Below are 14918 nucleotides of genomic sequence, written 5' to 3'. Positions count from 1 at the left end.
AATGTAACCAAGCTAACCACTAACTGCAACTACGTGCAACTGAAGCTAAGGGATCCTTGTACTTATAAAGTAAGACTATGACTGATAATATAGGGAATTTGAATGCTGATTAGATATTTAAAGATATTAAGAACTATTTGTTCTTTATAAGTCAGACACAGAAAGACAAATACCATATGTCACTTATATGTGGAAAAACAAAACAAATGAATAAAGAAACAAAAAACCAGAAACAGACTCAAATACAGAGAACAAACTGATGGCTACCAGAAGAGATGGAGGTGGGGGTGGGGGCAAAGCAGGTGAAGGGGATTAGGGAGTAGGAGGTATAATAACTTCCAGTTATAAAATAAGTCACAGGGTTGAAAAGGATAGCATAGGGGACATAGTCAATAATATAGCAATAACTTTGGTGATAAATGGTAACCACATTTATCATGGTTAGTACTGTGCAATATACAGAATTGTCAAATCACTATGTTGTACACTAATATAATATTGCACATCTACTGTATTTCAATTAAAAATGTTTTTAGGGCACCTGGTTAGCTCAGTTGGTTAAGTGTCTGCCTTCAGCTCAGGCTGTGATCCTAGGGTCCTGGGATCAAGTCCCACACTGGGCTCCCTGCTCGGCGGGGAGTCTGCTTCTCCCTCTCCCTCTGCTCTTCCTCCTGCTCATGCTCTCGCTCATTCTCTCTCTCTCAAATAAATAAATAAAATCTTAAAAAAATAAAAATTTTTTAAATGGTGATAAAATGAAGCTATTAATTCTTTTGGTATTATACTGGTTATAATTTTTCAACAGCTGAAATGATGTCTGGGTTTTGCTTTTTGCTTAAGAAAATCTAGAAAAAAGGAAGAAGAAAGTGAGGAGTGGTAGAGATTAAAAAAAAAAATTAGGGGCACCTGGGTGGCTCAAGTTAAGCATCTGACTTCAGCTCAGGTCATAATCTTGGGGTCCTGGGATCATGCTCCGAGTCAGGCTCCCTGCTCAGCAGAGAGTCTGCTTGTCCCTCTCCCACTGGCCGTCCCCCAGCTTGTGCATGTGCATGCTCTCTCTCTCTCTCTCAAATAAATAAATATATAAAATCTTAAAAAAAAAATTAATCATGACCTGGTAACTGTTGAAGTTAGATGATTCACATATAGAAGCAACATTGTACCATTTTCTATACTTTTTTTTTTAAAGGTTTTATTTGGGGCGCCTGGGTGGCTTGGTCAGTTAAGTGTCTGCCTTCGGCTCAGGTCATGATCCCAGGGTCCTGGGGATCGAGTCCCGCATTGGGCTCCCTGCTGGGCGGGAAGTCTGCTTCTCCCTCTTTCCACCCACCTCTCCCCACTCCCCGCTTGCTCTCTCTTGCTCTTGCAAAAATAAATAAATATAATCTTTAAAAAAATAAAAGATTATTTATTTTAGAAAGAGAGCGTGAGCAGGGGCAGAGAGAGAGAATCTCCCTATTTTCTGTACTTTTGATTATGTTTGCAATTTTCTACAATAGACATTTTTAAAAATTAATGTTAAAGAATAATGTGGCTGTGGGCGCCTGGGTGGCTCAGTTGGTTAAGAATAATGTGGCTGATAATATAGGAGAAACCAAAGATTTTAGTAGAAAGAGTCAAAGCACACCTTTAATAATAATCAACATAATGGAAATCTGGGGCTCTTTCTTTATTCCAAAGTGAAAATAATGTATATAATCAATTAATTAATTGATTAATATATATAATCAAAAGACACCAAAGAAACAAAAAACCCCCACAAAACTGTACAGCAAAGTTACAGATTTTCCTAGCCATTATCAGACTGACTTTACATATAAGTAAGAACATGTTTTATAAAGTGAGCTAAACTGAACGAAAGCCAAAGATGTAAGTTCTAATGTCACTTCTCCAATGTTTTGCTACAGTAACTCTCGCAAGTCACTTAGAGGCTTAGGGTTTGCTGATTTACAGAACTGAACTTGAAGAATTACTCTTCCTCACAGGATTGTAGGGAGGAGCGAAAAGTAACAAAAAAAATTTTAGAAAACTATGACTAAGCATTTACAATAAGGTCTCATGCCACACTATTAAACTCTATATGCAAACATTTTTGTACAGATCATCTCTTGTGGAGCGTTATAAGAGAACTCACAGAGGACTGTTCATCACAGGTTTCATGTGGATGTCTGCAGAAAGCCACAACAGCCAATTCTGCAGTAGTTCTTTCAGACTCTGGAGAACACTACACTGAGAAGGCAAAACAAAACAAAAATCATTCATAAAATCATTCAGACACACTTTAGTGTTGAGAACTAACAAATTAAACCAGAGGCTTAGAGGTGAATGGGACCATGGAGATGACTGCATCCAGCTCTTGGGTTCTGCATCAGAGCCCAATAGCTGCTACTCCAGCCTGATCAGTCTCCAAGAGATAGATTAATGTGAGTACAAGTTTATTTTGCCATTTTCTCTACAAGACTGCCCCCAGCTTATCAGCCCAGGAACAGACTCTTGTTTCTCTAAATTAAATTCATTTATAACATATATTACATCTTCAAATACAGTATCACCCACTCCTTCCTGTCTCCCCTGAGATCCTTTGAAGTTGCTATGGAAATGAGTTGCCTATCCTTTTCACCTTGTGTCACAACTATAATTTACTCCCTTTTTGACAATCATAAAATTTATCTTACCTTCTGTAACTGGAAAACAATTCTACTCTTTCCTTTCTCAGGCTTTGCCTTGATTTCTCAGGGCCTCATTTACATACAAATACAGTCTTGACAGATGTGCCCAGAGCATTCATGAGGATAAATCTATAAATTTGGTGAAAGCTCTCATCATCCCAAAACCTAATACAGGAAACCTTTATTACATATCCTTAACAAATAATGGCCTAGATGCTATTTGAGTATCTCCACTGATGGGATGCTCACTTCATAGAACAGTTCAATTAATACTTTTTAAAGAAACTGATACCTTAAATTCAGGTTATAAATATGTTCAAGTTGAAAGTGACCTTGGAATCACCTAAGACAATGTTCTATTTTAGTGTCAATCAAGGACTTGAACATTTGAAAAGGTAGTCAGTATTACTGTCATAATCAGAAAACTTAAATCCTTTTATTTCCCACTCACCTATTCTAATCCACCCAGTCACCATGTTAAAGTAATGAGATTTTTGTTTATGAGAGAAATGTGGGTTAAAAAAAATGTTGAGAAGCACAGATCTACCCTACATACGAACCTTCTCTATATAAATATCCCCAGTAGATATAGCCATTAAGCCTATGCCTAACCTACTCTAACACCAAGAAATATACTAAGGAAATATACTATGTCCCAAGGTCATTTATTTCATTTTTAGTTTGCTCTACCTGTAAAAAGATACTGCCCTGGATCTAATCTTGCCTCCTGAAGTCAGACAGGCTTCTGCTCTTTCCATGGGACAATCCATCAATTACTTGAAGGGACCCACAAAATCTTAGTCCTCCAGGCAAAATATCCCTGCTTCCTTTACTATACCAAGCTAGAAATCGTAAAGTCATCTTGTGTCCTTCACGCATTACTTCGTCACCAAATCCTATCATTTTTTTTTCTTTTCAAAATGTCCAACATTTCCATCTCCTTCTAATCCCACTGTAACTACCCTAGCCCAGACCTTCACATCTCTGAGATTACTTTATCCTCCTAGTCAGTCTTCTTTACTCTAGTCTCGTCTCCCAAACCCCAATTCTTTCTCCATGGCTGCCAGACCCTTGTTATTTAAGTACTCTATCCATTATATCCATCTGCCTTCAAAGAACTGTGTATGGCAAAGGAATACCAGCATGTAACAAGGTCATAAAAAATGTTCAAACTCCCTTTCATCCAGTAACTTTATTCCTGGAAATGTATGCCAAGAGAATAAAGAAATCTGTATTATGAAGATGATCAATATAGTTATCTCTTCCTACAAAGAAACAAATTAGAAATAATAATAGAAAAAAATTAATTGTGGTATAACATCTATGGACTATGACTAGATATCTGACTACATTTGACGAATTTTGTATTCTGGTTTTTAAATTTATGTCCACTGTTTTTGTAATTATACAGGAGACATAAATCAATGTGGACAGAAATTAGAAAATTAACATGCCACAATGAAAATAGCATTGTTACAGTAGATTTGTGGAATTTTCTCAGTTCAAAATTCTTCAATGAAAAAAGTTGTTTGCTGATAGACATAACTGGCTAAGCACAAACAAAAGCACTGAAAATGTGAAAATATTTTAATAGACTTTTAAAAATACTATTTATTTGTTATATTAAACTGGATAATCAAGCTATACAATAGCTAAAGTAATAATAATTTATTAAAAAACCTCATAAACTATGCTCTGGTTTCTCTTCAGATCATATAATCTTTTGCCTTTTAAAAGCCTCATAAACTGGGGTGCCTGGGTGGCTCATTCAGTTGAACATCTGACTCTTGATTTTGGCTCAGGTCATGATCTCAGGGTCATGAGATAGAGCCTCACATTGGGCTCTGCACACAGCATAGTGTGTGCTTAAGATTCTCTCTCCCTCTTCCTCTGCTCCTCCCCCCCCCACGTAAATTTAATACAATAATAATAAAAGCCTCATTAACTGAATCTTTAGCTAATTCTACTACATGTTACATTGCTGTTATCCTTAGCCACCTCCCAAAATGAAAGCCCCTTTGGTCACTTATCCTTTCTTATACTCTATATTTTCTGTGCTTGTTTCCCCCTTTTCTCTTTCCCAAATCTTTCAATTACAGTTTCCAGAACTTCTATTCCATGGTAATCTAAACCTATACCTTCAATATTCTTCAGAGTATGCTTTCTGTCTTATTATAGTCAGATCCTGGCTTTCCCTCACCACCCAAGGACAATGTTTCCTCTGAATACATTTCCATAACCCACTTCAACATCTGGAGGTAAGCACTGCCCTTGCTTCCCACTGCTAACATGAGAATATAAGTCTCTTCTTTGAGAAGGTAAATATAAAATCAAAATGACTCTCCCTTTAAGAAAAAAGAAATCTGGTTCTACCCCCACATTTCACTGAAACTGCTCACAAAAATAGCACAAAACTTCTGTATTATCAATTTCAAAAGAAACTCTTTGGTCCTTAACTTTCTGGATCTTCCTGGGATATATGGCAACATTATTACTTCACTACTTCTTGATATCCTATATTCCCTTTGTTTCCTTGGCACTGTTATTCTTCTGGTTCTTTTCATACCTCTTGAGAAGGTTCTTTCACCGACTCGTCTTTTTATTTTATTTTTTGAGATTGTATTTGAGTTATTCTTTTTTTTATTATGTTGTTAGTCACCATACAGTACTTCATCAGTTTTTGATGTAGTGTTCCATGATTCATTGTTTGCGTATAACACCCAGTGCTCCTCGTAATACATGCCCTCCTTAATACCCATCACCGGGCTAACCCATCCACCCATCACCCTCCCCTCTGAAACCCTCACTTTGTTTCCCGGAGTCCATAGTCTCTCATGGTTCATCTCCCCCTCTGATTCCCCCCCTTCATTTTACCCTATGACCCAGCAATTGCACTACTGGGTATTTACCCCAAAGATACAGATGTAGTGAAAAGAAGGGCCCTATGCACCCCAATGTTCATAGTAGCAATGTCCACAATAGCCAAACTGTGGAAGGAGCCGAGATGCCGTTCAACAGATGAACGGATAAAGAAGATGTGGTCCATATATACAATGGATTATTACCCAGCCATCAGAAAGGATGAATACCCACCATTTGCATCGACATGGATGGAACTGAAGGGGGTTATGCTAAGTGAAATAAGTCAAACAGAGAATGTCAATTATCATATGGTTTCACTTATATGTGGAACATAAGGAATAGCATGGAGGACATTAGGAAAAGGAAGGGAAAACAGACTCACCTTTGTAGCTAAGAATACTGAGTATTCCCCTGACTTCTGTCCTCGGCCCACCAACTGTTTCCTTTCCTGTATCCCTTTTTCTCCACAGACTCCCATTCTCAAATATAAATATATGTATGTGTGTATAAATGTATGCATACTTATTAGGTTAGACCATATGAAATTGCCATTGATCAAACATCTTTGACCTATAAAAATGGCAATTTCGTATGGTTCAACCTAGTATTTATAGATAAACAGCTCTCTAGATTGGTGGAATAAGAGAAAAGATAAAAAATAACCCAATTATAAGATAGGAAGAAAATCACAAAAGGCTGCAAAATGAAGTCCCTAAAAATGCATTAGCTGGGAGAAGTGGCATGTACTGTCACATGAATGATGATATTGGTCAGGTAGTAAGTACAAATAATATAAATAAACCTCAAATCCAAATTACTGTGACAGGTAATTAATAAAGTGCCATTTGAATATGACAAACACTAACCAGGACAAAACATTTTTCCTGTAAATGTGGCCAACAGCTAAGTGATTTAAGGGGAAAACAATGTTACAAAAGAAACACTGCTTTTATTGTCATTCTTCTGGAATAGGAATAACCATTCTATACAAAGTGGTTCTCAAACTCACTTGGGTAAAACTCTTGGAAACCACAGTGGTCTTTTTGGGGAATACCCCAAAATAGTAACACATTTTAATTTTATCATATAAGGTTGGAACAATTTTATTAGCAGAAAATGAGTATGTTCTAAATATACAATATGAATGTCAAAGGGGTTTTGTTTGCTTTGGCCATTATTGTATTCCCAGTGTTAAGAAGGGCATCTAGTACATGGTAGGTTCTCAATAAATATTTGTAAAATAAGTCTATCTATAAAAATATCAACCACAACAATCAAACTAAGTATGGTTAAGCATTTCCCACTTTGTTTTTATTAACACTAATTTGCCACCTGTTCATTCACTTTGTCATCTGCTACAAGTGGAAACAGTTCAGGAAAATTGTACGCAACAAAATCTTTAAAACAGAATATTCTATGCATGAACTTTGATCTGGGTAATGCAGCACCTCAAGTCCAGGTCCAAGGGAATCCTGCTGGAAAACCACTGCTTCAATATGGGTTTGGAATCATATACCACTGGCCATAAAACAATACTTCCTATTCAATCTAAGCAAGACAGTTTTTTTTACCTTGAAATAAATGGTTGATGTAAAGAAGAGCTGTGCTAAATGGTCAAAAAGAAGTGGTTTCAGCTCTAGGAATTAAAAAAAAAAAGATTATTCAAGATTATTTTAATTAATATTACACTGAATTAAAGGACCCCAAATTTTCATGATACATACCAGAGAAGCTACTAAAAGGAATCCAGCTCACAAGTTGAAGGAACTGTGATCGACAACAGAAGCCATCCCAGAGAGGAAGGCTCTTGTACAGGAATGTTTCACAGGAATAAAACCCCTCCTATAACAAAAGTCAACAGTAAAAACTCATATGAAACTCCTCAGTCCATAACTACTCCCTAAACAACCAGTTTATTCTGTGCTATAGTTGTTTTACTCTTAGACTAAATTTTTTGTCATCAATATAATAAAAGCCTTGGGTTAGGTGCCAGAGTTCCTCGTAAAAAGGACCAGATAATTAATGTTTGGACACATTACCATCTTCATCAACATACTTCTCAAATACCATAAAATATCAAGTGGAAAGAAGGTAAAAAGTCAAGTAATGGAATATTTTTAAAGATAAATGAAATTGTACTACTCTGGAGTATATGCAGTCTCTTGCGCAGTCAATAAAATGTATAAAATGTTTGGGCGCCTGGGTGGCTCAGTCGGTTAAGTGCCCAACTCTTGATTTCGGCTTAGGTCATGATCTCAGGATCATGGGATCAAGCCCTGTGTAGGCCTCTGCACTCAGAGCGGAGTTTGCTTGTCCCTCTCCCTCTGCTCCTCCCCCTGCTCAAATCACTCTCTCGCAAATAAATAAATGAAATCTTTTAAAAAATGTATACAATATTATAATAGGGCTATAATTTCCTTAGAGGCCATAGACCAAATCCAAACTCTGGGCAGCTCCATCTGAAGGAACACTTGAGTGTGTAGACTGCTTATGCTTTCACCAAAGATCCAGGACTTTCCTTTTTTTTTTCCCTGAGTAAATAATGGCATGCACCAGGACTCCATCCTAGACTTTCTTCTCATGACATGAATTATCTGGACAATCTCATCTATAACATAGCTAAAACCACCACCTATATCATGAGGAGTCCTAAAGCTGTATCTCTAGCTCAAACCTCATTCCTCAGCTCTAGACTCATTACCTAACTACTGGATATGACCTTTTAGATATCCCACAGGCATCTTTTAAGTCAAATTTCTGGGGCACCTGGGTGGCTCAGTCAGCTAAGCGTCTGACTTTGGCTCACATCATGATCCCAGAGTCCTAGGATCGAGCCCCGTACTGGGCTCCCGACTCAGAGGGGAGTCTGCTTGTCCTCTGCCTGTCCCCCTGCTCGTGCTCTCTCTCAAATAAATAAATAAAATCTTCAAAAAAAATAAGTCAAACTTCTTTCCTTCCAAGGCTGTTACTTCTACACCCCCTTTCTTACCTCCCAAGCAGGAAACCTAAAAGTCAACCGAAATGTATCCCTTTATCCTCACCGCCATAATCCACATCCAACTTCCAATTCAATGGTTTCACATCAAATCCTTAAGATTTAGTCAACACATTGTGCATCTCTTTTTTACCAGGTACCAAGCTAAATATTTGTACATGAAGAAAAGTTAGACATGGTTCCCACCAGCTGGGAGCTCATAATATGTGGAAAAACAGATCTGAAAGTGCCATGATACAGGTAAACACAGTGAACTAAGGAAGCATATAAAACAAACATCTAAACCAGATGAGGGCAATGAGTATAGGCTTCCTGATGGTGCTGATAACTGAGCTGCAGCTTAAAGTACAACTAGGGTTACTTAAGTATGCCAAATAATTAATTGGCTAGAACATTAAAAAATATGTGTTGATTATGAGAACACAATTAGTAACCCTATGAGATCTATGTTAGCAGCTAATTCAATTAGTTGAATGCATTCAATTACATCTTCAATTTGTTCTCTTATAGGCCTTTCTCTCTTATTTGCGTAATTTAACAAATTCTTTCCTCAAATCCAACAGTACAGAGATAAACGTCAATTCAACTCAACTCTATTTATAACAAGTTTTGAACTGAGCAAATACTGTTTACAAATGATGCCCAGCACTAAAGAAAAGATATTCAATGGATATCGAAATAAATTTTAGTAGAAGTCGTGGAGTATATATGAAGAAAGTGGAATCTTACTTGTAAGAAGCACTCTGCCCTGATGATAGTGTCCAGGAAGTTGGTAAATTCTTTTCCATGTTCATAATTATTCATCTTGTACCAAATACATTCTGGAGCAGAAATATTAAACATAAGTATATGGGTACATGACAATAAAAACTATACAAAACATAATTACCACTACTCTAAAGTGACATGACAAATATAAACAAGTAATCAGTCTTATACACCCTAACCAACTTGCACTGCAGACTGTAACGTATGTGGAAGTGATAGTGAGATGATCCTCAAGAACTTAATGATATAGGGAAAGCTTATAGTGAAAAAATAAACTAGTAAAATGGACATATAATAAATGTGATTAGCTTAAGTCACATAGTAGTCCAAGAGACTATACATGTATGAATTAAAAGTTTAAGAACACCCCAAACTTCAACTAGGTGAGCTGGGGATAATCTCAGAGTGGTATAACTATAGTAAGTGGCAATCTAATTATATCATATCCTATCTAAAGAAAAATTGAGCAGGAAAAGGAGAGTTAGCCTGGAACCAACTAAAACCAACTTTAAATACTTGAAGAGTTAGGAGTTGCTTACCCAGGAAAGAAACAATCTGGTCAACAGAAATATGATCTCTAGAGAAACTGACCCCCTTGGAAGAATGAAATGATCAGGCTTTATTTACTATGGCCTGGATGAAAAACTCCCTTACTGCTCTTTCCTTCAATTCTGTAATTAAGAAATCTTCTAATGACTAATTTGGCTCCCATCTATACTGAGAGCAGAAAGGAGATACTATTGTTGGCAGACATGAACATTTTGGTCACCAAAAAGAATTACTTCTATTATGAAATAATAAGTTGATATTCTGATTTATATATTAGTCTTCTCTGAGTGTGGTTAGCATTAATCTGATGATTCTGAGGCCTGAACAGCAAGTTTCTGGACATACATAGATGAAGAGGCTTTGGACTATGATGGTCATCAAAATGGAGCCACCCGGTGAGTTTAGGTGGCCATCCAGCAATGTTTCCTTAACACACCTCCTTTCTTACTGTCTTCTAAAATTACAACAAGGGAAGCATACCGGCTCTGAATATATGATCATCAGAGAAACAGTTACGGCATATGAAGGCTCCTCCTATTTAGAATTTGTCACCCTTATAAAAGATATGAACTATCTTCTTCTTTCCTCATTCACCTAATGCTTTTAAGTAACAATTTTTACCTTCTTGTAATGTTTGACTCAACCAGTGATAGAGCCTCAGTAAGATAGACTCGTCTTTGACACAGTTAATATAGTGAAGTAACAGAGAGTTGTTCAACACTGCACCCATCTGGGAAGGCAGCTGCAAAGAGATATCAATCAGTAAACTGTTAAGTATATGAAAAGTAGGTTATAGCAACGAGGAAATCATCAGAAAGCAAATATATAACAAAAATAAAAGGGTATGAAGATCAAATGGAAAATGCAGATAAGCACATGGTCCAGTCACATACCTCTAAGCAGTGGATGTTCTGTAAGAGTTGAGGGAAGCTTTTAAGCTGTTCTAGTGGAAATGATCCATTGCTACTGAGATAATCAGAAAGAGTCATCCCTTTTTTCCCGCATTCTTTACTGCAGCTACTAGAATTTAGCACTGGTATAACTGAGCAAGAATTCCATTTCTAAAGAAGGAAGACAATAAAACAATCTGTCAATAGACTAAACAGACTACAAACTAAATGTAAAAGCAATTGCTGAGGTGGTTCAATTGATGAAGTCTGAATGTGGTTTGCATAGAATCCTGGGCAATTAAAATGTATTTAAATATCTATAATCTTTTCAAACATCTGAATGGTTATTGTTTGGATTTAAGAAAGCTGCACAAATCATTTGGGGTTTCAGATACTTACTCTTTTTACAGGATGGACCTGAGCTGGACTTAACATCAACTTTAGAGGTTCAGGAGGGGGTCCCTGATTCCTTTGCCTCACAGCAAATAGAGCTGCCTTCCACAGATTCTCTGAATTCTTAAAATAGATCTAAAAAAATTGGATTAAAGTACATGAGTAGGTACCCATAACCCAAAGCAATATAAAATCCCAAACTCTTCATTAATTGAAAGTATATTAATTATGAAACATTTTGAAGCCATGCAAATCTATTTAGGTTTTTTTCTGATCAAGAATCTATTAAATACATCAAATAGAATCAAAACAAAGTGCCAATCCCTAAAAAAAAACTTTCCAGAAACAGTGCTGGAATGCTAGATCTTAAATCAGTATGCTGTAAACATTTCAGTTCAAATCTGCAAATTAACTTAATCAAAATAACATATTTCAATCTCAGTATGACTTTCCACTCCTTAATCCCTTACCTTCTTCCTTGCAGGCAAAGATACAGAAATCAAAGTAGGAGCAAAGAATTTATACAGTGACAACAAAGCCTGGAGATGAGGCTGCATTCCCTGAAATGAAATAAGAGCTTTCAATTTTCAATCCTATGGCATAAGGAAAAAAAGTAACGATAAAGTAAACAGATTAAGTGTATATTCAGACCCTAATTTTACTATGTGATATGGCTATAGGAAGATGCTACTGAAAATCAAAGAATAAATAACCAGACATTTAAATCAATGGTCACAAAACTACCCTCGCCAGCCTGTGGACTTCTCTTTTATGACCTTTTCTCCTGCTTTACTTCTTTATATTTTCTCTCTTCTTCTCTGTCCATGCCTTAGGTCTACCAGTCGTACCTGCTAGCATGGCTTACTTTCACTGGTAGCATACTCAGGACTCAAAGTTGATTCATTCTTGATTTAGACAGAAAGGTCGGAAGCCAAGAAAACAGGGTAAAGAAAATACTAAAACCTTAATATCATAATTCCTGGAAAAATCACTAGGAAATCCAGCAACTGGTATGCCGTAGTCAAGCAGCTTGACAGAACTAAAACAAGTCTTAATAAAAACATTAATTTTATCATGACAAAAGTCATTACTGCTGGCTACCTGTGTTAGATATATCTGGCTATCCAGAGAAAGCATACCACTAAAATGAATTACAAGGAAATAACCAAACTGTTTTTATTATATTACAATTTTGTTGAGTCAAATAGTGTACAAAATAAGGAAGGCAGAAAATGGGGCTTAGAAATACAGCATTCCTATTTTTATAACAGCTTCTTGAAATTAAATTTGTTATAACAAAACCAAAATAATCCAGTTTATCTATGCTGAAATACCTTCCAATCTCTGTACTCATTGTCAATTAGTATCAGTATTTGAGTTGGAATGTTTTTTGATAGAGCGTATATTTAGTAGAGGAGAGACCTTTAGAACTTATCGTCTAGTTAACTAAACATATCTTGGTTGTTAAAAAGTTGACACTCTCTTCTTTTTTAAAAAGAATTCCAGTTAAACATGGCATATTGAACATACGGATTTAACTCTGGGTCCTCCCAAAGCCCCACTGAAAACTAAAGGAATGAAAAAGGCATAAAGCACAAGTTCAAAGAGAACAAGAGCGGATACAACAGCAAATGAGAGATCCCAACAAGATTTTGGAACCTAGAATGAAAATGGACAAAGAGCAACCAACTTAGCAAAAGAGAGAAAACAAAACCTAAAGTAGAACAGAAAAAGGCTCAAAAGCAGCAGATTCAGGTTTGAGAACTCTCAAAAAGGCTCAGGAATTTGAGGGACCAGATACCTCTGAAAAGTGGAGATAGCAGAAGTGCAAGAGGGGCAGAAAACAGGAGGAGTGGTTGAAAATCTAAGTAAGAAGCAGTTAGAGCCCCAAATTCCTTCACCACACTAACAAACATCAAAGTTTTACTCTATGAAGATGAAACTGAGTTTAGACAACAGGCACAGCTGAGGGAGGGTACCAGAACCCTTCCTCACCCCCTTCCACCACTTACATCCCGGAGTGCTAGTAGCCAAGTTTATAACCTGTGATAGTTAATTTTATGTGTCAACTTGGTTGGGCCCCAGAGTGCCCAGATATTTAGTCAAACATTATTTTGAGTGCTTCTGTGAGAATGTTTTAGATGAGATTAATACTTAAATTAGCGGACTTTGAGTAGACTGCCCTCCATAATTGTGTGGCCCTCATTCAATCAGTTGAAGACCCTTATAGAACAAAAAGACCAGCTTCCCCCAAGCAAGAAAGAATTCTCCAGAAGTCTACTTACAAGACCATCTGTAACACCAGCTCTTTCTGGTTCTACAGCAGACTACCTTTGGACTCAAACTGAAACATCAGCTCTCCAGGGTCTCCAGCCTGCTGGCCCCCCCTGCAGATTATGGACTTGCTAGCTTCATAATCATGCAAGCCAATTCCTTATAATAAATATCCTTCTGTACATCTATACATGCATCCTATTGGTTCTGTTTCTCTAGAGAAGCCTAATACAACCCCTAGGCAGGAAACAAGAAAATTCCTCTCTGGGAAAAGTGACACAGCCATCTGTGGGGCTCCCCAACGAAACATCAAGATCCAACAATGAACAAGTCCTGCTCACATACAAAAGTTTCCAATCACCATTTTAGTTCTTTACTATTAAATATGGACAAACAAGGTTTGCCAGGCATTTGAGAAAGGCCTCTACCATGAAAGACCATACTAACTAAAGAAAGGAATTCTGAGGAAGCAGAGAAAAAGCTGGAAATAGAAAAAAAAAATCATAGCCCAAGTCACATAGGCTCATGCCGCTCATTCTCCCCCCTGGAGAATCCTAGAAACCATCCTTACCAACCCTTAGGATGAGACCTAACTCCCACCCATGTTCCAAAGATTGGTCGCAACAGGACCTGGTGTGTGTATGATAACTACATGCCTGCTCCACTTCCCACCATTCATGCTTGCCACAAAAAAGACAATTTCTGTATTTTGTTTCCTTCATGGATTGGGAATTATGGGGTATGAATGGGTATAGAGGGGGTACATGCCTTTGCAGGTGTCACAAATTCACATATTCAATTTATTTGCTCCAACCTGCAGATTATGCCTGTAACCACTATACATGTTGGGTTACATGTGAGCACGTTATGCCTTCTTGGTTTGATATTGTTGGACTTGACCAAATTCACCAAAACTCAGCTAATCAAAACAATTATAAATGCATCTTTATAGGGGCACCTGGGTGGCTCAGTTGGTTAAGTGTCTGCCTTCGGCTCAGGTCATGATCCTAGGGTCCTGGGATGGAGCCCCATGTCAGGCTCCCTGCTCAGCAGGGAGTCTGCTTCTCCCGCTCCCTCTGACCCTCCCCTTTGCTCATGCTCTTGCTCTCTCTAATGAACAATAAATCTTTAAAAAAAATGCATCTTTATAAATGGGCATTGATGATGGAATAATTTAATAATGTACTATATAAAATGTTATTAATGAAGCCATACATTTAATGTCTGGGTTTAAAATTTTTACACAATCGTGTACTAAATCATTTTCTAAACTTGAACATATGCTGTTGTTTCAGTTAATACAAATCGATAAGATCTTAGTTATGCTAAGAATTTTTGGTATTCTCCTGAAATGCTTTGCTGTTCACAAAGCATGTTATGTGCACCGGAGAATGAATATGCACATGTGTTTGTGTTTTTCATTAAATGTGAATGCCTTCAGGTAGGTTATGCAGGCTCCAGCAGTTAGGATAGACACTACAACTTCCTACTGTTTCATACCCAAAGCTTCACAGACTT

General features: G+C 37.1%; 1 protein-coding gene across 3 annotated transcripts in view; it reads right to left on the bottom strand.

The window, feature by feature from the left end:
* Nucleotides 1–14918, bottom strand: part of CENPI (centromere protein I) — a 65193-nt gene that overhangs the window by 29819 nt on the left and 20456 nt on the right. For all 3 annotated transcript variants that reach the window (XM_025874773.2, XM_073889953.1, XM_073889952.1), the window contains exons 8-15: nucleotides 11597–11686; nucleotides 11133–11261; nucleotides 10737–10904; nucleotides 10465–10585; nucleotides 9256–9347; nucleotides 7256–7373; nucleotides 7103–7167; nucleotides 2135–2229 (exon numbers count right to left, since the gene is read on the bottom strand). In XM_025874773.2, the coding sequence (XP_025730558.1) occupies nucleotides 2135–2229; nucleotides 7103–7167; nucleotides 7256–7373; nucleotides 9256–9347; nucleotides 10465–10585; nucleotides 10737–10904; nucleotides 11133–11261; nucleotides 11597–11686 (878 nt within the window). The remainder of the gene's footprint in view (nucleotides 1–2134; nucleotides 2230–7102; nucleotides 7168–7255; nucleotides 7374–9255; nucleotides 9348–10464; nucleotides 10586–10736; nucleotides 10905–11132; nucleotides 11262–11596; nucleotides 11687–14918) is intronic.

This window comes from Callorhinus ursinus, unplaced genomic scaffold (genome assembly GCF_003265705.2).
Source record: "Callorhinus ursinus isolate GAN/ISIS: 27379988/994484 unplaced genomic scaffold, GSC_fseal_2.0 scaffold124, whole genome shotgun sequence".
NCBI lineage: Eukaryota > Metazoa > Chordata > Mammalia > Carnivora > Otariidae > Callorhinus > Callorhinus ursinus.
The sequence above is the reverse complement of the archived record's forward strand: the minus strand, read 5'-3'. Positions and strand labels throughout refer to the sequence as shown.